The 24,584-nt window shown below is 49.8% G+C and overlaps 2 protein-coding genes across 2 annotated transcripts in view; one reads left to right on the forward strand and one right to left on the reverse strand.

Annotated features, from left to right (window-relative positions):
* Window positions 1-8,272, reverse strand: part of LOC106146704 (testis-expressed sequence 9 protein-like) — a 14,866-nt gene extending 6,594 nt beyond the window's left edge. The window contains 3 exon segments of the mRNA XM_013504740.1: window positions 406-450; window positions 7,213-7,534; window positions 8,200-8,272. Coding sequence (XP_013360194.1) covers window positions 406-450; window positions 7,213-7,534; window positions 8,200-8,272 — 440 coding nt within the window.
* Cacng3 (calcium channel, voltage-dependent, gamma subunit 3) overlaps window positions 1-24,584 on the forward strand; it is a 99,258-nt gene that overhangs the window by 44,272 nt on the left and 30,402 nt on the right. The window lies entirely within an intron of this gene.

Consider the following 24,584-nt stretch of genomic DNA (forward strand, 5'->3'; position numbering starts at 1 on the left):
TCTCTCCTGTCTGTCTCTGACTCTCACCTTGAGTGTAGTTGTCCAAGAATTAACCCTCCCCCTCCTCGGGTGTACATGACAGTTCCACATTCTGGATAATTAAATTAACTTCCTATTATGAAACAATGATGCTCAAAATATCATCAAGGAGAGGGGAGCTGCTGAGTGCCTCTGCGAGTCACAGAAGTGCAGAGCGAGCGACGCCCGGGTTGGAATGGGCCTCGTCGTTTCTTCCGAGCGTGACCGTCATCCAGGCTCTGTGAGCGGTGCTGACCTGCGCCCGTCTCTCCAACAGCGACAGAGCTGAGAGCACAGCCAGGAGCCATGGTCCTCGGTCCTAGCTGCACAAACCGCAGGAGCGCCTAAAAGTGCTGTGATCTGCCGCGCTCCTCCACGCCCACTTACTCCGGGTTCCTGGGCAACAGCTTGTCTTGAAGCTTCTCGAGGACGCTAATGAGCAATGAGGGAAAAACTGGAGAGCAGGGCCTCCAGGAACCACGGCCCAAGGCTCCCGTTAAAGACTGCCAGGAAGAGAGGGCACAGTGCAGGCTGAGCAGCAGCGGGTTCCCCCACCCATCTGTCCGTCCATCCCTCTACTCACTCACTTCCATCCAGCCACTGTGACCACCACCCGCCACCCGTGTACTCATCCACTTCCAGCCAGCCATCCATTCACACAACCATCCATCTACCCATTGCCCCAAACCACTGATTTCCAGCCCTCGTTTATCCAACCATCCATCCACCCATCGCCCCAAACCACTGATTTCCAGCCCTCGTTTATCCAACCATCCATCCACCCATCGCCCCAAACCACTGATTTCCAGCCCTTGTTTATCTAACCATCCATCCGCCCATTCTTGCAGCTACTCACTCACTGAGGAGGTCAGAGTGTCCTACAGACCAAGCAGCCTGGGCAAATGTACAATCTCTTTCTGGCTACAACTGCAGCAGCTTAGCACTGATCTTCTGCAGCCTCTGAAACTGAGACCTCTAAGAGTCACCTAAGAAAGGAGGCACCAGGTGAAGCCTGGTGTTTGTGTGTGAGGCAGGGGTGTGGATAGATTTTTACAAGGGTCTGGAACCTCTCTACCATGTGGTTGCTTTTCTTTCTTACTGCAGAAGCAATGTGTTCTTCACTAGAGAAAACTTAGAAGCCATGCATAGTGGCACACGCTGGTAGTCCCTGCACTTGGGAGGCTGAGGCAGGAGGATTGCCATGAGTTCGAGGATACATAGCAAGACATTGTCTCAAAAAGCCAAAAAGTAAAATAATAAATAAAATTTCTCATTAATTTTTTTAAAAACTTAGAAAATAAGAAAGTTTAAAAATAACAAGTAATAATTATCCCTATATTCTCTTAGTCCAAAAAACCCCTACAAAGTATATATATTTACATTTTATACTCTGTGTAGCTACCCTTTACTTTAATCAAAATGGGATTACATTGTACTTTTTTGTGGTGTACTTTTCTATTACTAAAACATAATGACCATCTTTCCTACAACAAATATTTCAGTGGACCATCTGATGACAGTATTTCAGTACAGGATACACCATAATTTACTAGTTAAACACAAATTCGGGGGTATTTAGTCTGCTTACAATTAAGAACAATGGACACACATTCACCTTGTGTGTGTAAATAAATCCTTGCACACATTCACCATTTCCTTATGTTGGAATTCTACAACTGAAATTACTGAGTCAAAAAATTATCATATCTTTCGGTAAATCTTTTACTTTAGAATGGATTTAGGCTTACAGAAAAACTGCAAAAATAGTACAGAGATTTCCTGGCCATATTATTTCTTGTTAAGATTTCATATTAATATGATAAATTTGTCCTAACTAATGAATTAATAGTGATGCGTTATTATTCACTAAGTTCCATGGGTTTTTTTCTGATGCCCATAATTTTCACTAACACCCTTTTTCTCTTCTAGGTGTATATTATGCTTAGTCACTGCTTCTCCTGGGGTTCCTCTAGGCCACTGGTGGTGAAGCTATAGCTTGAGTGCCGTAGTCAGCTGTTTGTTATCACTGAACGCTCTGAAAACCTTGCTCGTCATCACTGCTAATGGTTCCTCAAACTTCCCTCGTGCGTGATGACCTTGACAGTTTTCAGAAGCACTGGCCAGGCATTCTGTAGCACGTCACTTAACGTGTCTTTGACTAGGGCTTTTCTCATGATTAAACGAGGGGCTCTGGGTGTAGGGGAGGAAGGCCAGAGGATAAAATGCCCTCATCACATCATTTCGAGAGTACGTCCTAGGAGCACAATTTATCACTGATAATGTGTGCCCTGATGCCAAACCAAAGTAGTGCTTGTGAGGGTGCTCATGGCAAAGTCACTCTCTTTTATTCCCTCTTCCGCACGGTGCACTTTGGAAGGTGCACAGCCCACATGGAAGTGGTGGGGAATTAGACCCCATCTCCTGGAGGAGGCGGCGCTACACAAGTTATTGGGCATTCTGCCCTGTTTCCTGTTCCTCCTCATGGAGCCATTCATTCAGTCATTCACGTCGGCACGGGTGCACACATACTGGTCTCATGCTTTTTGTTACAGTCCATTACTACGTTATTTATTTTGTTGCTCACACCGTCCCACCTCTGGCACCGGGAGCACCCTCAGCGGGCTCCATGCGGCACTGAATGTCTCCGCCGGTTTGTGTTTTGAACAGTTCCCTCTTTTCTTCTGGCACTAGAAGATTCCTCAGGCTTATATTCCTTGCCCGAGGCCCTGCAGAAACCATTTCTCCAAGGGTCCCTGGTGACCCTGACTGGAGATGGTGTTAGAAACTAAGATCTGGGTGCTGGGTGTGCCCACTGTCCCTGGACTTCTAAATCCCCTCAAAGGACAGAGCTTCGGCCACGCACATATGTGTAATAACCTGTGCATAGCAACATATTTATAAGAGTTTTACATTTGTCCGTCTGTGTTTATCTTAACTAGCCAGAACATACTGATATCTGCTATCCAAATCTAGTGTCATAGGGGCTGGGGATTTAGCTCAGCGGCAAAAGCGCCTGCCTGGCAAGCGCAAGGTCGTGAGTTCGGTTCCCGGTACCGGAGAAAAACCAAATCTAGTGTCGCGTAGTTCATTGAGCCTTCCCCCACTCTGAAGATAGCTGCGTCTTAATTGTTTGGGGTTTATATGACCATATGGCCTCTCATGAGCTTTGGTAGGGGAAGGAAGATATTCCCTGAACCTGTTTGCTGCCAATAGGTTCTAATTAAGTGAGCTATACACACACATGCACATATGCACACGCGCGCAAGCACACCCACACTCTCACAAGATAGAATGATGTGTCCTAGGGTAGCATTTCTCATGGAACTTGGAGTCCTTTTTGCTTCAAGAGATCAAAACCTGAAAGTACTGTGTGTAACACTCACCCCCTTTGAAAACCAGAGACCATTAATATCACAGAGCGCCAGGTGGAAAGCTGCAGATATTTCTGTTTGTTCCACACTTTGTAGAGTCTTCTTTGAGCCATGACTAAGGTTTTTCATCTGAACTGCTTCCAAACTGCCTTTACATCCAAAGACCAAAGAATTGGTCTTTGGTTCTCAACTTATGGGTCATGGACTTCCTGGGGAAAACAATGATCTCTTGAGCCTATCTATATATAGGTTCTTAACCTCAGAAGCCTACTGAGACTAGGAGGGCCACGTAGAGGCAGGGCTGAGCAAGGGCTATGACAAACAGGAAATCACAGGACCTGTTACCGTCATGTGGGTCCATTGTCACTAGGTCTTCTGAATTTTTGGAAGAAGCAAGGAATCTATATTTTTGTGTGAACACCTACAGTTTTTAGACATTGACTATTGTTACGGTTCAGATATAGAATGTTTCCCAAAAGCCCTGTGTCTTCAAGAACAGGGCTTCTGGAGAGTGATCGGGTCATGGAGATGCTGTACCTATCAGTGGATTGATCCACTGATTAGTTCACAGCTTTAATGTGCCATTAGGAGGTAGAGCTTGGTTGGAAGAAGCGTATCCCTGGGGGTGGGACTTTGGGAGGTGTGTCTTTGTCCCCTGCTCCTCCCTTCTCTCTCTGCTTCTGGGCTTACATGCAGTGAACAGCTGTCCTCCATGTCCTTCCACCATGATGTTCCCACCTTGGTGCCAACCTACCATGGACTGGATCCCCTGAACCACGATCCAAACGAAAACTCTCCTCCTTTAAGTTGTGAGTGCTGGATATTGTGTCCCAGACTCAGGAAAGCTGGCCACTGCAGGTAGGATTGCCACTCTTCCCCCAAACGCTGCAAGAGTCAACAAAAACAAGTCCTCTGGCAGGACCAGCAGTTTGGAATCCTGAGACAGTTACTGTCTTGTTGATAGAAAAAGAATAGTAATTCAGTTATGTGGAGATCTATGAACACGTTTTTAATAGAAAGAGGAGCCCTACTTACTAGAAAAATGTAACGGTGGGCCATTTGGTCCTGCAAAAATGTTCACCTTTCTTTCTTTCCTGGCTTGGCAAGTTTCCTGACAAGCTGGAATCTAGATTCTCCAGAGGTCGAGGGATTAATCCTGGAATTTGCTAAACAAGCAGATGCAAAATAATCTGTGCAGTGTAGGGAGAAGAGGGCTGTTCCACAGCCCGAAGGTCACGGAGGGTGTGCGGGCAGGGAGGGTCCTCAGCCTACCCAGAGGGCACTTCCTCCTCCTCTGAGGGTTTCCCTGTTTCATTTACTTTTCTGACTTAGGACTCTTTTTCTCAGGACTATAAGGATTGGTTTGAAGGCACCGTGCAAGGCAGGGAATGGAAGTGGGGGGTTACTATCCATCTGGCAGAATCAGGCCTCCAAACGAAAGCCACAATTCATTCTTCCTCTTGGCGTGCATCCTGGATTCTCTTGCCCAAGAGACTACTCTTAGCTGACCACAAAGGAGTGGAGACGTTAATGATAATCTTCTTATATTCAACAACTGTATATACCTCTGGTCATCTGCACCTCCCATGTTTGTACCTCTTGTCTGCTGCTGGAGAGCTCTGTGGTCTGGATTTGGGAGCTGTTCCTTGGGTGAGTTATTCTTGAGATAGCTCTAAAAAATCTAGTGAGATGACGTCATAAGGGGTCTAGATCAACGGCTACACACTGTACATTTCTAATCTCTTCCTCTTGCCCAATTTACAGAACCTTTAGGGCAGTGGTGGTGAAGCTATGGTGCACATGTTGCTTTTCTTTTAAGACAAAAGATGTTAATGTATGAATTGTTTTTTCTAACTGAAACCTCAGTATTCAGGTTTCACTGCAGTGTTGGTACTTTGTGATAAATAAATGATTTGGGGTTGTGGTTTGGGCACTCGACTCTAGAAGGTTTCCCATCAACCCTCCTTCTTATTCTGCACCATTTATCTTCTGGCTTGGTTCTTTTCCTCCTCCAATCCATTTGTCCACATTCTAACCTCAGCAAGCATTTGGAAACATCCCTAAGCTCATGCTATCCTTCTGCTTATTATTCTCCAGTGACTTCCTATGGGTCTGTAAAAATAAGCTTTCTTATCACCATCAAAAACCTTGCTTAAGTGCAGTCCTTGGACCAGGAGCATCGGCATCCCTTGGGAACTTGTAAGAAAAGCTACTCCTGGATCCAGATGACTGACTGAGGACCCACAGTTTCACAAGGTCCCTGGCGAAATGGATGCACATACATTTTAAGAAACCCTGACTTCTGGCCTTCGCACCAGCGGTCCTCCATGCTGGCTGCATATTGCATGCCCTGGAGATTTTTAAAACACACCCACACTTGGACTTTATCCTGACATGATGGGTTCCAGACATTGGTTATTTTTAAAAAGCTCCCCTGGTAGTTGTAAGCTGCAACTGCAGTTAAAACAACTGCTGGGCTTTTCTCTGTTCCTTGCTCAACTTTCTGGCTTAATTTCTACCATTTCCCTTGGTTCCTCTACTCCAGCTACCCCAACCTTTTCTTCACATGCTAGGAAACCCTGAGGTCCCTCATCTTGCATCCTGCAACCTAGAAAGCTGTTCTCGTGGTTGGCTTCTTCTCATCACTTAGGACTCCATGTCAATGGAAATTTCCTTTTGAGTTCTGCCCGCCTCTGTCCCATTGCCCCGTGTTGACCCCTCTGTTAGTATGCTTTGCTCTCTGCAGTAGACTTGCTGTGGGATCTTCTTTGCTTGTGGAAGAGCTGTTTCCCTTTACTACAACCTCAGTTCCAGGAATACAAGGACCTTGCAGGTTGTATTTATCAGCAAGCTTGGGTTAATAAGCAAACTAAGCACATGCCTTGTGGGACAGCATGTAGCAAGGAGCGGAGAGAGAACATTGGCTTTTTAAAAATGAGACTTGAGTTTTCAAAAACTTGTCAAGGTAGTCGTCTTGAAAAAATGTGAATCTTTTTGAACTTTCTTACACGAAAAGACAGTGTGGTTTGTAAAATGGCATCTGGGGAAGCGTATTAACACCCTGTTAACTCTCAGAGCTTTTACATATGCTTAGCTTTATTTGAAAGTGTAAGGTGCACACAGAGAAATGCATACACCACGAGCACACAACTCAGTGAAATTTCACAAACAGAGCACACCTGTGCAACTGCAGCTCCGATGATAAAAAGGCGCCTGATCTGCCCTCTGGAAGCCCTCCCCATGCCCCCTGAGGGCTCACCCTGGGGTCCCTGGGTGGAGGATCCCAGGGAAATTGCTTCCAGGTTCTCAGTGTCCTGGATAACGGACTGAGCAGGACCTTCACAAGGAATGATAAGAGCAGGATTTAGTCTTGCCTCCGCGGGCCTGCGGCTAGAACAATGCCTGGCAAGTACAGATCCTCAATCAGTGTCTGTGGAATAAATGAATTGGTCAGTGAACTAATGACTTTTAGCAAGTAATCTCCATGCACATGCTTTCTGGGGGATCCGAGAAATGCAGTTCTCAAAGGCTGCATTGTCAGATTCAGCAGTGGTGGGTCTGTGTGCAAACCCGGGACTCTGAGTGCTAATTATGCACCAGTGCGGGCTCATCGGTTGTGGCAAATGCACCCCGATGGCAGGGATACAGGTTATGGGGCGGGCTATGTGGCGCGAGACAGGGGTATACGGGAAATCTCTGTGCCTTCTGCTTAATTTTGCTACAAGCCTAAAACTGCTTTAAAATATAAAATTTATTTTTAAAAATTAAAAGAAAGGGACAAGAACTGACTTTTCCACTCATGTGGACTGACTGGTTCCTTTACCAAGTCTGGTGGGCCTGAGCATTTGGTAGAAGCAGCCAGACCAGCTTTCCTGGTGCCCGTCCCCGGTGCCAGTCATCTGGCTGTGACACAGCGCTTGGGCATGAGTGAGAATTGTCACGCCCATGGGCTTCCCCTGGCGTCACTGCCCGCTGGGACTCTGTGTTCTCCTGGGGCTTATACTTAGCCTCCTGGTAGCTCAACGTGCCTGTCCGTCCTTCTGGGCTTCTCTTTCCTCCCTTCTGGCAGAAGAAGCAGTGGTGCTGAGCAAGGTGATAAACCAAACGGAAGTCTTGGAAGCGGGAATCTCCTAAGCTACAGCTTCCTGGGCAGAGGGGTAGTGGGTAAGGAGAGGAATAAGCCTTAGTGCTGACCCCAAAAGTACTGACAAGGGTACCTGGCAGTTTGGGTTTTCTCTAACCGCAGGGCCATCCGTGATTCCTTCCTTTCAATGTGCGCCTCCCCCACCCCATTCCTTTACCTGCAAAACCAGGTGCCGCAGCTCCTCAAAGCTCACCCGTCTGAAGCTATGGGAAGCCTTCCTGGCCTCTCTCCTCCTTACCTCTAACCCCTTTCCACTCCACCACTTCCGGCACGCGCGTGCGCGAGCGCGCGCGCGCACACACACACACATGCACGCACGCACACCTGCTTGCATTAACTGTCCTTTGCATTATCACAGGCACAACAAATGGACCTCACCCAGCACTGCCAGTCCCCAAGCTACCACCGCTCTTGAGGCCCCTCATGCAGCCCGTATCTCCCTGTGAAAGCCCACTCTCTTCTCTCCGTGCTGCAGCTGGGGGAAACTCCGAGAGGCTGACTCGCCCAAGGTCTCACAGCTAAAAAGAGGTAGAGTCAAGCCCGGCCCCTCAGTCTGCTGGTGGGGGGGGCAGCCTGTTCGTGTCTGAGCCCCTCTTTGGAAATTGAGCTCAGCACAAGAGGGCTGGCTCAGCCAAGGTCACAGCTTCTCCCCAGACCCACCCTCACTCGATGGCTGGGCCGTGTCCGAGTCCAAAGACTCAGCTCCCCTGCACTTGTTCAAGGTATCTCTAGATGCCATCTCGACTCCATGGTCTCCCTGGGACTGGCTGCGTCTGCTGTCACAACTATGTCTCAGCCCCTATGACAGCCCTGCTCCCTCACCAGCCCTATCGCGGGGGTTGTCCACAAAGGCCTGTACTAACACACCTCTGGCAAACAGATATGAGAATGTGTACCCCAGGATACACAGCCCAAGACAACACCCCACCACACACTAACACCTACGCGGGGCCAGAAATGGAACACAAGTCCTCTCCATCAGAGTACCCAGCAGGCAGACGGGAGATCAGAGCAACCAAAGCCTTCCTGTGTGTGTTGATCCCCACATATAACAAAATGGCGGCAGGGAATGTGCGGCCAGGGGAGATATCTGTGTGGGTGATTCGTTGTATCCTTTGCGTTTCTGACTCATGGCTGTACTTCTTGGGATTAGTGACATCTCCAAGATGGGGTATGTTGACTCTCCAGCAGCCCTGATCTTACAAGTAAAGCACCTGTTTTTGCTGGTCCAATGATGGAAGACCTCTGCTCTCTCATCTGCATCTGAGAGAGAAATGGGTTTGCCAATCCATGTAATCCCCTGTATCCATCCAATTGCCATTGCTATAATGAAATACCGGGGGCTTGGTACTTTATGAAGAAAAGAGGCTTACTTAGCTATCAGTTTTGGAGGCTGAAAGTCCAAACAGCAGGCCACCGGCTCTGGTGAGGGTTCCACTGGCTGTATCACATCGTGGCGGGAACACATGTAAGAAGGAGAGAGATCACACAGCAAGGCAGAGGCCAGGAGGAGACTGGGGACAGGCTAGTGTTACTCTTTCATAACAGTGTTCTCTTAAGAACTAACAGGGCTGGGACTGGCTTGGTGGTAAAGAGATTGCTCAGCACACCCAAGGCCCGAGGTTCCATATCCAGCACTGGATGTGGGGGACAAGAATGAGCAAAGGCCATATGTGAGCACCACATCAATTCCTTCCCAGGACGGTACCTCAGAAACTTCCCACCAGACCTCCCCTCCTACAGGTTCCACCACCCCTCAACATCACCACGCTGGAAGCAAAGTCGCCCACACAAATCCTTGTAGGCCGATAACAACCAAACCGCAGCACCCCACCTCTCCACACCGAAGTCCTGATGAGTGGGACCAATGCTTGTGTGCGTGAGGCACTCCTGGGCCCAGGGCAGGCCTTCTGCCTCTGTGGACACTCTGACGACATCGTCTGAATAAAGAGCTGAGCCTGGGGCCCAGGAAGAGGCTGGCGGGGGTGGGATGAGCATGCGTGCTAGGGGTGGCTCCCATGCTTGTGGTCAGCCAGAGTGAGGCAGGTCTTCATCCCCTGGCCCCAGGGAACTGTGTAGCATGTACCCCTTTCCTGGCTGTGGCCTTGCGCCGATCAGATCCTCGCGTGGTCTGCTTAAGCCGTCCTTGTCCCTGGGCCTATCTTCCTTGCCGCTGTATCCCCACAGTTTCTCATAAGCACTTACAGCTTCACTGCAAGCACTTAATTAATTATCAATGTAAAACCTGACAGCTTGTAAATACTTGTTACGTGCCAACGACCTAACCGCATCTCCTGAATCAGCCCATTTAATTTTTACAATAGCACTATAGATTGTTCTTCTGGGTTTGCAGGTATGGAAATGAAGGCACCTACATGTCAAGCAGCCTGCCTGAGATTGCTCCGCTAATAAAGCTAATGTAGCACTGGAGTCCGGCTCCGAATGCAAGCACGCGGTCGCTGCCGTGTGTCTCGCCAACACGCACAGTTAAGGCATTTGAACAACGGAAGCAGGGCTAACGCGCAGATAGGGTAGGGGGAAGGCAGGAAACAAGGGCTATTTGCTGTCTAACCTGCACTGGGTGTTTCCCACGCTTTATGCCTTTCGCTCTCCACACTGAGATAAAGGAGACTCCCAGAGGTTAAACAACCTCTCCCAGGTCTTCACACCCACCCTCGGAGCCAGAACGCAAACCTAGACCTCTTAACACTTGTGAGAGAAACATCTCTCCTTACAGAAAAGCTGTGGTCTCTGAAATGTTTTCAGCGTGAGCGAATCGCTAGATAAGCTTCCGGCTCAAGTGGTGATCCCCTGGCGGGCAGCCACATGACACATTTGTCTTGGGTTTGTACAGAGTTCCTAGCACTCACTTTTGAGTTAGCAGATGCATTACATTTCACGTACGCTCACACAGGGGTGCCTGGTGCCTGGTGGGACTTGGTAGAAATACTGCGGAAACAAGCTGTGTAAGTCATAATTGCTCCAGAAAGCTGTAAGAAGCATCTTCTTCAGGAGTAAATCAGATCATATCCTGCCGTGGGGTGGTGGGGAGGGCCTCTCTGAGGAGAGGACATTCGAGCTGAGACCTGAATGGAGAGGTAAGGTCAGTCCTGTGAGAATATGGAGAAGACGTGTTCCAGGCAGAGGGATGGGCTTGTGCTAAGGCCCTGGGGCAGTAAAGACCTTGGTGTGCTTGCCGGTGACATGGCCGGTGCGCAATAACCGAGGGGGTCAGACGAGGGCTGGAAGGGGGACAGGGGCCAGATCATGGAGGACATCACAGTCTGGGGGGGGCGTCAGACAATTCTAAACGTGATAAGCAGGCACCAGAAGGTCTTAAACAGGAGAAGGAATCACGGTTTTCTTTGTAAAATGTAATCATGGAAAAGAAATGGGCGAGACAGGAGTGGGGAGGCCACACATGAGGTTACAGGAGGGGGAGATGCTGGAGGCTTGGGCCAGTGAGGAGAGAGAATGTTCCAAAGGGGATACGCTTTGCAGACGGTGAGTGTTTGTGACTGAAAACCATCTAGAAGCCAACTTTTCTGAGGCAGGGAAGACCCACCAGTGTGAACTGTTAGTTAGACAGTGTTTTCTACGTGCCTGGTACGGTTCTGATTACTTGACTTTATTATCTCCTTCCGTTCTCACCAAACTCCTGTGAGATGGGTATTGTTGTTATCCCCATTTTACAGATGAGGGAAATTAAAGCACTGAGAAGTTAAGTGCTCACCCAGGGTCACACTGCTCGTAGGTAGTGAGATTATACCCTGGTGGTCTGGCTGCAGACTGTAGGCCCCGGAATCTCACTCCAGATTCTCCCGCCACCCCAGAAAGGAACTGTCACAAAGCAGGAGGCGGATATTCTCCAGGGACACTCTAGGCAGTGTCCTGCAGGGACAGCATACGAGGAGCCCCATAGGGCCTGTTCCTGGTCAGAAGGAACCCACATTCTTAGAGCATTCACGGCCATTTTCTTTCTCAGTGTCACCACGCGGGAAGCCAGCCCCAGGGCACTGGGATCACCGCTTTCAGCCAAAGTGAGGAACAAAAAAATAAAAATAAAAGATTTCAGAGGAAGAGCTCCACAGAGAAGCCTGGAGTCTCAACTATCCTGTGTATAAAATAGGGAGAATGGAGCATTCCGCGGGGTTATCACGAGTCAGTATGTGTAAAGTACCATTAAAAAGGGCAGGCACAGCCTGAGAGCTCTGCAGCGTGTGATAACAAGATGAACTGCGGCAAGCCAGGGCACAGGGCAGATGTGTCCGGGAGCCAGGACTGTCATCCACAGAACACGGTGTTTCTGGCATTGGTTGATTGTCCTGTGTGACCCCAGATGTGACCTCTTTGTGGGTTGATTTGGAAAAGTGCGAAAGGTAGCTATCATCTCTCAGCTCGCAGCAGGAAGCCAGAGTCGGCCAAAAGGAAGGATGGGGTTGTCAGCCGGGGCCAGGACTGAACTGCTCCAGGCAGTGCGGAGATGTGGCTTCTATTGTGCACTTGGCCTTCCGCCTGGAAGCCGCAGCGCTGACACAGACCTGAGGGTGCGCCCCGTCACTGGACAGCTCGTTTGGATGCTCCCCCAGCCTCTCCAGCTGCACTTCCCTCGGCAGGAGCACAGTCCCTGTCTTCCCCTACTTTGATGAGCTGCATAACAAAGAGAAGTGCAGCGCTGCAAGTTCAAAGCCAGGCGACTTATGTTCTAAACCCAGCTCTGTCACGCCTGGGTTGTGCTTCTTTGCACAAGTTACTTATCCTCCGTGTGCGTGTTGTCCCCTCTGTGAAACAATCCCGTGCTAATAAGTCTCTCACGGTGCTGTAGTGTAGATTAGATGGACGTGTGCATCTGTTGTCTAATAAGGCACAAAATAACTCACAACCAAAGTGTGCATAAGCTTTTTAAAGTCACAGGAGCTAAAACATATTCACTAAAACATCCGTTGTTCTAAGAGCTTTGCATGCACGAGTTCCTTTATTTCTCCCCACTCTGCCATCAGGGGGCAAAACACCCAACAGCAAATCTTCGTGGCAGAGGGGTTCTTCTGGCTTATGGTTTCAGGAGGGTCAGTCCAGCCGGCTGGCCCCAGAGCACAAGCAGCATGGCAGAAAGGTCTGGGACAAGAATGCTTTTCAGCCCGCGGCAGCAGGGAGCAGAGTGAGAAGGGAGGAGCCGGGATAAGAATACACCGGTCCAGCTCTGGCCCCTGTGACCGCCCCCACCCAGGCTCCGCCCCCACCCAGGCTCCGCCCCCTAACATCACTTTCAGCTGTGAACTCATCCATGCGTTAATCCACTGATGGTTACAGCTCACCCTTGATGCGATCACCTTCCAAAGCCCCACCTCTGAACACGTGAGATTTGAGGGGGCATGTTAGAGCTGAACCATAACACCCAGCAATTTTCGGAGACAAGCCCATTACTCCAATTTATAGAAGAGCATGAGACTCAGAATGGTAAAGCAACTTGCTCCAAATCACATAATCTGAAGAAGCAGCATTGGGATCTTAACTCAGACCCTCTGGCTCCAGAGTTGAGGCTCAGGGTCCCTACACCAAGCTGCCTCAGGAGCTTCTCTTACCAAGCGTGGTGGCACACACCTGTAATCCCAGCACCCTGGAGGCTGAGGCAGGAGGATTGCTGCATGTTCCAGGCCAACCTGGGCTACATAGTGAGTTCAAGGCCAGCCTGAATGACGTACATAGCAAGAACCTGCCTCAAAAAAAAATTTTTTTTTCCCTCTTGACCCTTTTATGCTTTTAAAACCATTATTTGGGGCTGGGGGTTTAGCTCAGCAGCACAGTGCCTGCCCAGCAAGTGCAAGGTCGTGAGTTCAATCCTTGGTACCAGAAATAAATAAATAAATAAATAAATAAATAAAACCATTATTGTATACATCTTTCAGTTTGAACCCAACTTAGTGATACCCTGTCTCAAAATTTAAAACAAAACAATACAAAGGGCTTCAATGTGAAGGCCCTGGGTTCAAACCCCAGTACCACACAAAATAAAAATAGATGGAGAATATCCATGAGCCATATGAAAATACTGTTCAATTATATTGATTAATGGATTGATTGATTGGTTTCCATGCTGGGGATTGAACCAAGACCTTGCACATCCCAAGCACATGCTCCACCACTGAGTTGCACCCCAGCCCCACGAGCATCTGGGGAGTTTTGTGTCTACAGGAATCTTGGCACTGGTCCCATATGTACTGAGGGACAGCAGGACTCAGTGGGGTCCAGTGCAAAATGGGAGCAGGGCTCAGGTGCCTGCAGCTCCTGACCTGCTCCCTAAGGCCTGCAATGGACTCTAATCGTCCACCCCAGGCCACCATGACAGGAGAAGGGCAAGGGGGCGCTGTCCTTGGGGGTGGCCGGAAATCTCAGTCTCTTCCCTGGTCCCCAGCCTGTCTGAGGCAAAGCTCAGGTTTTTCCTCTTGGGATTATTAGCCATCTGAAAGCTCTGCATGTGTGGGCTGCCACGGCCCTCACGGTGCGAATATACATGTCCCTGGGCTCCCACCGACTCCCCGTGGCCATGTGGCAGCTTCGCTCTGGCAAGTTTTCCGAGGATGCCCACCTCCCCCTCCCCTTCCTCCTCCACCCCCCGCCCCTACTTCTCATTTTCCTCCCTCCCAGGAGCCCCGCACAGTCAGGAAATCCAGGCAGGTGATGGGGGGTAGGAGACCGGAACCGTGGGCTCTCAGCACCACAGTAACTGGAAAACCAGGTCCCCGTGCATGCAAAGCATGAGTCCCTGAGGCCACGGCACAAGGAAGCTCTGGACTCGGGCATGATATTTTTGTTCTGCACCTGGCTTCTCAGGGAAGCTCCCGCACCGTGGGAAGGGCCTTGAACGCACAGCAGTGCTGAGGATCCGGCTGCCGTAGGAGCTCCGAGGCAATGGTCGCAGGCTGCCAGGTCTCTAAGGGCAGCTTCTCTGGCCCCCGTGCAGTGCCTCTCAGAATTATTTTTGGAACTTTACTAATTTAGCAAGTATTCACTGAGTGCCTACCTGGGGCCCGGCTACATTGTCACAGCGCTGACTTTCTTTGTGCCTTTCACCAAGATTCGCCCATCTCTCTATCTCACTCAGACATTTGACAAACAGTCTCTCCTCCAAATCAGGGAAGGGCGGCGTGGACTTCTCGGATGACCTGAGAATCCTTAGCGCTCTGAATAATCTGCTACCTCTTGTCTTTCTCTTCCGGCACCACCCTCACCCCCACCATCAGCACCCTAATGGATAACACTTACTGGGCATGCACTGTGTGCCAGGCTTGTCAATCACTGGCACGCTCCAGTTTTCTCCCCTCACATGGCCTGATCGTGGGGGACCCCTGGAAGGTGGGATAATGAGGGGGAGTGGGTAGACGCAGCGGTGAGGAGGAAGGGGAGGGGAGGTGGGCCTCTTTGGAGAACTTGCCAGGCTTCAGAACGAAGCCGCCACATGGCCACAGGAGCTGGTGGGAGCCCGGGGACATATATATCCGCACCGTGAGGGCCAGAGCAGCCCACACGCGTGCTTCACAGGAGCTGTCTCCTTTCATCCTACAGCAAATCTTGGGGAGGTTGTACTAGAATCTTTATTTTACAGAGGAGAAAACTGAAGTTCAGAGAGCATGAGTAACTTGTCCAAGGTCGGCAATAACCTGGATGTCTTCCCCACTTGGAGAATCTCAGGACAAGGGCAGGAACAGCCTTCCTTTCCCACCTCTTCTTGTGCCCTCTGGTAAGAGCCCTTGCGGCCCTAGGCCATGGCAGCCTCGGGTTGAGGCTCAGCCTACCTTTCCAGCCCCAGTCCAAACGCCCAGCTCCTCCAGGAGCATTCACTGCCTGCTCTGAAGTGAGTTTCTCTGTGCAGAAACTGTGCGCTCCCTCCCCAATGAGACTCTTCTCCCGCGGGAAGGTCATGGCCTGCTTCTCCGTATCTCCCACAGAGCCAGCATGGCGTGGGCTCCATGTTGCTCACTGGGGCATCATCTGATTGATCCATCTGTGGCTTCCCTGTGTGCTGGGCACTGTCCCAGCCCCCTCAGCAGCCCCAGCTGGGGCACCCTGAGACTCCAGCCCACCTCCCAAAGCTCCTCACTCCGAGACCTGGGTTGTTCCTCATCAGCTTTTGGCTCCTGGGTGTGAGTGAAAAGGCTTTGCTCTATTGGTCTGGCATCTACCATGGCCTTGGTGTCATGGCCTCACTTAGAATAGAAGCAAATAGACGTCATGTTTCAAGCAGAACTTGGTCCAAATTCCAGCTGTGTTACTTGTCCGGTCACCCTTAAATAATTTCACTGTCATGAGCTGTAGTGCCCTCACTCCTAAACTGTAGACAAAATGCACAGGGAATGATGTAGCAAAGTATCTAGAATAGTACCTAGGACAGTGACATCCTGACACCAGCCTCTTAGAATGGAACTAGAAACTCCCCTGAATGAAAGGGTTCCAGTGAAAGGGAAGCACCAGCCTGCAGAGAAGCCGTCATCATTACTGCCGACATAGTCTGTGTCTTAGGGTGCTTATTTATATTATTTCACTTAACTGAAATTTTCCAGCCGAGGAAACTGCACCTTAGACATGTTGAAAAATTCATACCAGGCTGCACGGATAAGAAGAAGTCTGAACTTGGAGTTGGCTGGTTCATGAACCTCAGCTCTTATATCCTGCCAGGCTGCTCTCTCAGAGGTCGTAGGACTGCATCCATGTACCATAGAGGAATGGGATGAAGGGGCTGAGGTGTTAAAAAGAGAAGATAGGCATGCTCCCCAGCCTGCTCCAGGGACCGTAGGGAGAAAATGGAGGAGCCAATGTCAACAAGGGCTGGGTGGGACGCGGGGCCCAGGCAGGGCTGCCTTGGAGCCCAGAGCCACAGCACTGGAGGGAAATCCCCTCCTCTTTCTGCTTTACCTCTGGCAGGGTGAGGGCTGGAGGGAACATAACTTTGTGTTGGCACCTTCAGCGTTTGCAGCTTGGAAGTCTGTACAGCCAGCCCAACCTCCATTGCCAAGAGGTGGCATCTGTGTTTGTAGATGGCAACTGATTGGTCCATTTTTGTTGCTGCAACAAAATACCTGAGCCTGGGTACTTTAAAAAGTAACAGAGGTTATTTAACTCACAGTTTGGAAGGCTGAAAGTCAATGACTTGGTGGCTGCACATATTTGGGCTCCAGTGAGCACCCCCTTGGCTACATCATGACGCAGCAGAGAAACGGGAAGAGAAGCCACTGTGTATAAAAGGGGCCAGGCGCATGTGGTGGTCTCCCTTCGTAACAGTCCACCCTGGTAAGAGCTAATGCGCTCTTGCCAAGTTTTGGAATGAAGCTGCTTCATGTCCACCAGGGAGCTGGTGGGAATGCAGGGACATATATATATCCATACCATAAGGGGTAGAGCAGCCCACACGTATGCTTCCCAGGAGCTGTCTCATTTCATCCCACAGCAAACTGCGAGGCTAGCATTAACCCTTTCCAAGGGTAATAACTGCCCAGCGACCTAGGCACCTACCCTTAGGGTCCTCAGGTTCTACCACTTCGCACATCGCCACCTGGGACCAAGTCTCTAGCACATGAGCCCTTGAGCAACACCCTCAAGGCCCAGCAGCAGCACGAGGAAGGTGCGAGTCTCCTCCAAGGAGCACCGTAAGCGGGTGGGGTGGGTTTGCGAATGGAAAGACCCTGCACCACCAGCATCAGCACCTCCAGGAATTGTTAGAAATGCAAAACCTCGGGTCTCACCCCAGACTTGCTAACGCAGAGGCTTTGGAGAGTTGGCACAAGAATCTGTGCTTTAACAAGCCCTCCAGGGACGCTGAAGCCGTTCACATCTGAGAAGCACAACCCTAAAATAGGGCTCGTAAGAAGCGGGGACGGCAGCCTCCAGCCTTGGCATTGTCGGCCTCTGCCTGGATGCGTTCTCTCTTGTTCTTAGCAGGGCTTCTTGTGTCAGTGTCTGACCTCAGCTCAGATGCTGTTTCTAAGAAGCTTCTCCTGACCTCCTACTGCTCCTGGCTGTCTTGGTGCGTTCACAGAACCTCTCCCATGCAGCAAGACTTGTCCTTTTCTTTCGCTCCTACATTCCAAAAGGTGGGAATGTTGCCCATTTAATGTCCCTCTGCATTCCAAAAGCTGGGCATGGTGTTTAGCACATGCAAGGCAGTAGTATTCCTTTCTCAAATGAATGAATGAATGGATGGATGGATGAATTAATGAATGAATGAGGACCAGCTTCCTGCCGAGTATCCAAACTCTGAGGCCCTATCTCCTGCCAAAACCAGATACCAGGCTCACCACCCCTGGTTATACTACGGCACCTTCACAGCTGTGTCCCAGCAACTGGCCGAAGGGTCTTAAAACTCAGGAGGAAACTTCCTGTTATAGTGGACAAGATAGTTTTGGACGTGCTCTAATCCCATGGAGGGCAGCTGCTAATACTGTCACTTGAGGCATAGAAATTTCATACCCCAAACTCAGGTTGAAGAGGTATGGGAGCTAATCATCCCCTTCCTTCCCCCAGGCCTGCTACCCAACAGCCTCTCCAGTACGAGGAGCCCTTCCAGGTGGCATCCACCACAGCTGATCCGTGACATCCAGAGATGGCACTGAATAACATCTCACCACATGGGGAGAAAGCTATTTCCTTTGCAGTTCACATCATCTAGCTGGAATTTAATAATATCATTTTGTTTTCTTTGTGCTTATTTTTTATAGTAGCCTTCTATTTGTGCCAGGGGTGCCAGCTTTCCATTCACAGTTCAGTTTCAAAGTATCTGTTGAAATTAAATTTAAGTTAAAAGAGAAACTGATTTGAGGAGAAATGTAAGATAAATACCAAAATATGTGTTATAAATATTCAGAGAAAAAAATAGAGCCAGGGGAGCAGGTGGTTGCTGCAGTTCTCTCCGTATAGATCCACATCTCTGTACTCAGATATATTTTGGGGATTAGAATATTGAGGGTTTTAGAAAGATATGAAGGTTCATTTACCATGGATGGTTTGATGCCTCTGGGCCAACGCTCTGCAATCAAATGCATTCGTTTGTGTGCAATAGAACTTAGAAATAACCATAAGTAAGGTAAAGACCAGGAATAGTATCTCAAATTAGCTCAGGTCAGACTTTGCTACCAAAATCCCCAAAGAACTTTTATACATTGTTTTTTCAGAATTTTGGATAAAGGACTGTGGATCTTAGAAATAACACTAACATACTAGTACTAAACCTGGTTGGGAGTCAGTGAGTATGTCGCTGAGCTACATGCTTCACCTGCTTGATCTTAGACAATCCTCATACCAACCAGAAGAGTTAGGAACTAGGATTATACCCATTTTCCAGATGAGGAAGCTGAGGTCTTGAGTGGTTAACTACTTTGCCAAGGGCCCCTGGTGAGTGCCAAGGCAGAACTTGAATTGAGAGCCAGGCAGGCTGGAGGGGGAGAGCAAGAGGTGGCCACAGCTCAGACCTGGCCACCCCCATTCTCACCACAGGCCCTGGTGATGACTGTCACTCTCCTGCTGGGCAGGTGCTCGCCACCAACATCATTCCTTTGCTAGGTGGGGAAGAGAGAACAGTTTCCAGGTGCCCCAGCGAGCGGAGCCTCAGCCCAGAGAGCAGCTGTGAACACCATGGTGATGTCATTAGCACCTCAAAGGCACACTGGACAGCCTCGGGCCTCCAGGGGGCTTCTTCACTGACTCAGAGCTTCACGCCTTCCAAGCTGCTCTCTCCCCACCAACCAGGACCCTCTTGCTGCCTCCTCTCCCGTTAGTTGCCATGCTCAGTGAGCACACAAACCCCTTGCCAGGTCATTCTCAGCTAAGCATTTGCCTGTCTCCTACCTCTGTTTCTAGGAATTTTTCACACTTGAAAAGCACCAGCAGTAGAACCAGAGCAGCCAAATTCACTCATAATCCACTTTTAGGACATGAAATGTAAGGAGCAATAGTTGTCCTCCCTGCTCCTGATCCGCCACTTGAAATTTACCTTTCCCCCGATCCTCAGAAGAAATCTCCGTTGGAAGTGACCCTCTCACGGCCTCCCTCCGTGCACTGAGACGTATCTGTGTCCAGATCTACGTCCGTGATTGCGATGCCTATGCTGAAATCAATATCCACCTATTTAGCAAGCAATCCACAAAATGACCTACAGGCGATTGCTGGGGAGCGCACAGCTCAACTCCTGAGGCTGCTGTTCACACAGCCTGCTTTATAATCCACTTGCACGTATTTCTGCCTGGTAAAAATGTCTTCCACATCGAACCGCAACTTTTAAGGAACATATCCATTGCAGGCATTTTTCCTGCCCCGTCTTGATGGTCAGAACGGCCTCGGTCTCTGATGACCGCCTGATAGTGTGGGGCACCTCCGTGGGTCCAACTGTGCCCCAGTAAGGGTCGCTGAAGATGTCTGTGAGGGTTTTCATTCTTGCCCTGTCCTAATATCCACGGCAGCCTTCAGAATGGCGTCATTATATCCATTTTAAACTGAGAATACAGAAGCTCAAACAGGTAGAATGAGCAGCTCAAGGAGGCACAGGGAGGAGGGGTGGTGCCAGGATGCAGACCCAGGTCAGCCTGACCTCGTCCTGGTGCAAAGCATCTCACGGGGAGGAGGGGTCTGAGCAACTCTCTCTGAGTATCACTGTCGCCTGCCGGTACTGGTAAGTATCCACAGGCCAATGGAGACATGGCCTTTGCCTGATGTCAGAGAAGACTTTCACTTAGCACCTAGTACGTGTCCAGCACCTTAACAGATGCTTCATACACATTTTTATGGCATTCTCAAAGAGACAACAACAGAACATGTTAGACGCTGGCTCCCTTGCTTACAGGAAGCTGAAGTTCAGTGGTCAGCGTCATACAGAAAGGAGTGGAGCTGGATTCTGAACCCACATCTTCGTGGCTTGTATTTTCATAGATACGGATCTTGGCCCACAAGTCCAAGTGTGTGTGTGAATATAACACGTTTTTCCTGCAAGTGAATTTAGTGGTTTGGTTTGATTATTTTGCACTACTCGGGTATGAACTCAAGGCCTCCACATTGACAGACATCGAAAGCCTGTTTTACTTTTTTTATTTTGAAACATGGTCTCCCTAAGCGACTAAGTTGCCCAGGCTGGGCTTAAATTTGCAACCCTCCTGCCTCAGCCTCCCAGAATGCTAGGATTAATTTTCTTAATTTCTCTTCTTCCCCTGTCCCTCGGCTGGCTTTCCCCCTCTCATTTCCTGGCATAACTATTGACTGCAGTCAAGTACACCAAAAACCTAGACAACCCAGGTACCCTGGGTACCCACACCTCTACATCCAATGAACCAAGAATTGTTGGCTCTGCCTTCAAAATGCAGCCATCCCCTGACACCCGCAGGGGATTGGTTCCCGAACCCTGTGTCCCACCATCCGAGGGTGCTCAGGTTCCTGTAGAGAATGGCTCCGTATTTGTATGTAACCTACACACACCCTCCCACGTACCTCAGATCATCTCCCCATGACTTACAATACCTAGTGTGATGCAAATGTTATATAAATAGTTGTTATACTGTATCATTTAGCGCGAAAATGATAAGAAAGAAAGAAAGCCTGTACATGCTCAGAGCAGATGCAATTTTCTCCTAATATTTTCTCTTCTCAGTCATTTGAACCCATGGGTGTGGGATCTATGGACACAGAGACTGACCATACAGCCTTAGCTGACCACAAGGGTTTCCCCCTCCTCCAGAGCCCCTCAACCACCTCAAGCTGCTGTTGTCATTGTCCCCAAGGTCCCTGGCCCCTGGCTGGCCCTGCTTTAATACTGGCCTCCTGCCCCACGTGCCACTACCTCAGATGTTCTCCACCCCGAAGCTAGAGGGGCCATCTTTGAAATGGGCATTGGATCAGCACCTTTCCTGTTTAACCTCCTGTCCCAAGCCCCACAGTACTTAGAATGAGGCCTTCATGGCTCTGTGGCTCCCTCGCATGGCCGTAGCTTCCATGTCAGCCTTGATCTCCTGGTCCCTCTCCCCTCACACGCCCTGTGAGTCCTTTCTGTCCCTGCACCCCCTCACTCCCAGCAGGACTAGCCCTGCCTCCTCCCCTGCCTGGAGCACCCACCCCTGCTTCTTCCCCACGCAGCTTTCCTGCCACTTCCCCTCAGAGACAGCCCCCACTCCACCACCTCTCCCTGCCACTCCTGAGCCCCTTCTTCTGCTAAAAGTTCTCCCCAGCTGGTAGCCCTGTCTAATCTCTCCCCACTTTCTGGATCTCAGGGCTCTCTATGACCTCCAGCCTTGCACAGAAGGGGGCCGGCAGGTGGCTCACAGCTATTTATTGTGGAGGCCAATGAATAAATTTGCTATGAGCTCTGTCCTTGGGGAGAGAGGGGCAAGGATTTAGTGCTAGCCGATTCTTTAATCTCAGCCAAATCCTTCTCCTGCAGGAGCTGGTAGGTACATTGGGTCTGGGTTATGCTGACATCTGCTGAGAAATTTTCGTTCATGGGACAAAAGAAGCCATGAGGGTCACAGAATAATGGGACAAAAGAAGCCATGAGGGTCACAGAATAAGGTTAGGAAACATCAGTTAGTGCATCAGAGGAGTCATCCGCCATGTGTCTTCATCTCCTGTCATTCTGTCACACTCTCAAGACTGGACCTCCTCAGTGGCCCTGGCTTTCCCCTCCCTGGACCTCAGAAGCCGGACCACAGAGGTGTGCCGAGGGAGGCTGAGAACACGTTGCTGAGCATAAGCCTCAGTGACTTCCGTTCCCGGGGGAGCACGCTCAGGACTGTTCTGCATTGTGAGTCAGTGAGTCAGAGTTTATGAGCCACTTAACACACATTGCTCCGTCTGATACTCACAGGAGGCCCAAGAGATGGGAAGGTACCTGAAGAGCCTGACTTCCAAACACAGAATCCAAGATCAGGAAGAGTGATGTGAGTTGCTCAAGTCTGCAGGGTGGGCTTGGAGCTAAGCTGGGCCTGGGAGACTATGACATGGTTAGAGCTTAATAAGTGGTAGGTTTTGCTGTTCCAGGAAGGGGATCCCACCGTGGGGACTCTTCACTGCAAATTATGGAAATTCATTTCAAAATAAGCAGGGGCAGACATGAGGGACTATTTGCTTACGGAACTGAAAAACCAAATGTTCACTTATGTTATGGCTTATATCTGGATATTCCCCAAAGCTGCATGCACTCGTAGGTGGGCCTTTGAGGAGTGGCTGGATCATGGGTACTGGATTATGGATGCTGGATTAGTCCACCAACTTGTTTAGCGTGGTTCTAGGTGTGGATGATGGACTTACTGAAGAAGGAAAACCTACCCTGGGTGTGGATGGCACCAACCAATAGGCTTGCAGCCTGGGTGGAATTAAAAGGGAAAGAGAGGAGGCTCACTGCCTCCTGCCTGCCCTGCCACGGACTGTTTCTCTTCTGCAGAGAGGTGTGGCTCTCTGCATGCGGCCTTGATTTGGAACCAGCTGACTATGGACTGAACCTCTACGATCTGTAAGCCCCTATAAACCTTTCCTCCTTTAACTTGTGGGTGTTGGGTATTTTGTCCCAACAACAAGAAAGTAACTAAGATAACTTAACTCGGGTATGGCTGGATCCAGGGCCTCAAATGATGTTGTCAAGATCTAGACCATAAACACTTCAGCTCTGTTCTCCGTCTTGGGTGAGCACTCAAGCTTGTCCTCTGCAAGGGCTGGCTGTTGGTCACCGCACTCACAGCCTGTGCTACTTAAGCCACCCAGTGGAAAACAATTTTATTTTCTCAATAATTCTATTCAAGATTCCAGAACTATCTTCGCTAGGTCTTCTACCCATCCCTGAGCCAACCGCAACCCATCAGGGCGGTAAATGTGTTGACTGGCCAGATCTAGGTCAAGTATCCTCCTGTTAGGCAATCACAGTAACCAGGCAAACTTGGACTTTCTGATTGGTTGTAAACAACCACAGGCCCACCCTTGAAGCAAGGGATCCCTACACACAAACTCTCCCTTCTCTCTCTCTCTCTCTCTCTCTCTCTGTCTCTCTCTCTCTCTCTATCTCTGTCTCTCTCTATCCTTCCCTCCCCCTTCTCAGGCTGAAGTGAGGGAAAAGATCTCCCCTATAGTTACACTGTGTGAGGGTAGTGGAACAGACAGAAGGTAGAATCGATGCTCCCTAGACAGCTGGATGGAGCACATGTTCGCTCCAGTGACCTTGGGTCCCTTACTACCGCAGAGAATGTGCTGTGACCTCTCTACATCACTTCTGATCTTGCACCAGCCAGCAGCTGACATCCAACTATGGGCTCCATACTCAGGACCCAGGCTGGCACGCCCTGGGACTCAGAGCAGCAGGTGACGGCACAGCCCACAGAAGGGTGTGGTGAAGGCACAGCCCACTGAAGGGTGTGGTGAACGTTCTGTGAGCTTGCACACACTCCTCATGGGGAAAGATAAGAGTCTCAAAGTCTTGGAGAAGTAGGCTGGGCTTGGAGACCCCAAACAAAATCCATGCCTTGCGAGAGAAAAAGAGGCAAAACAGGGAGCTGAGGGTCCACACTCAGAAAGCTCTAGGATGAAAGGAGAGTCTTGCGCAGTGATGAGATGCCCACAGCTGATATGTACAGAAGAGCCCGGATGTAGGGGAAACAATACTTCTCCCATTCACTCGTCTGTTCGCTCCTTGATTGAGCAACCTACTACGTGCCAGGTGCTAGGAACACAGCAGTGAACAAACTGCTGCGCTCTTTTGGAACTTAAAGTAGAATAGAATAAACAGGTATAATTAAACGCATAATTAATTATTTATACTATGTCCCTGAAAGAAAGCCTGGGGTGCTATGGGAATAATCAGAATGCCTCAGCCTGAGGACGCAGTCATGGCGAGCTCTTAAGCACAAGGAAGAATTAATCAGAGGGGGAAGTGGGAAGGGAGGGCTTTCAGGACAAGGAACGCACACGCGAAGGCTCCAAGGCAGAAGAGAAAACAAAGCTTGTGCAGGGGGAATGTGGGGAGAAGACTCTGGAGATGCAGAGGGGCCGGGTCTCACTTGACCCCCTAATCCAGGTTATGGATTCTTGTCACTTCC

Source organism: Chinchilla lanigera, unplaced genomic scaffold, assembly GCF_000276665.1.
Source record: "Chinchilla lanigera isolate Chin_1 unplaced genomic scaffold, ChiLan1.0 scaffold00092, whole genome shotgun sequence".
Taxonomy (NCBI): Eukaryota; Metazoa; Chordata; class Mammalia; order Rodentia; family Chinchillidae; genus Chinchilla; species Chinchilla lanigera.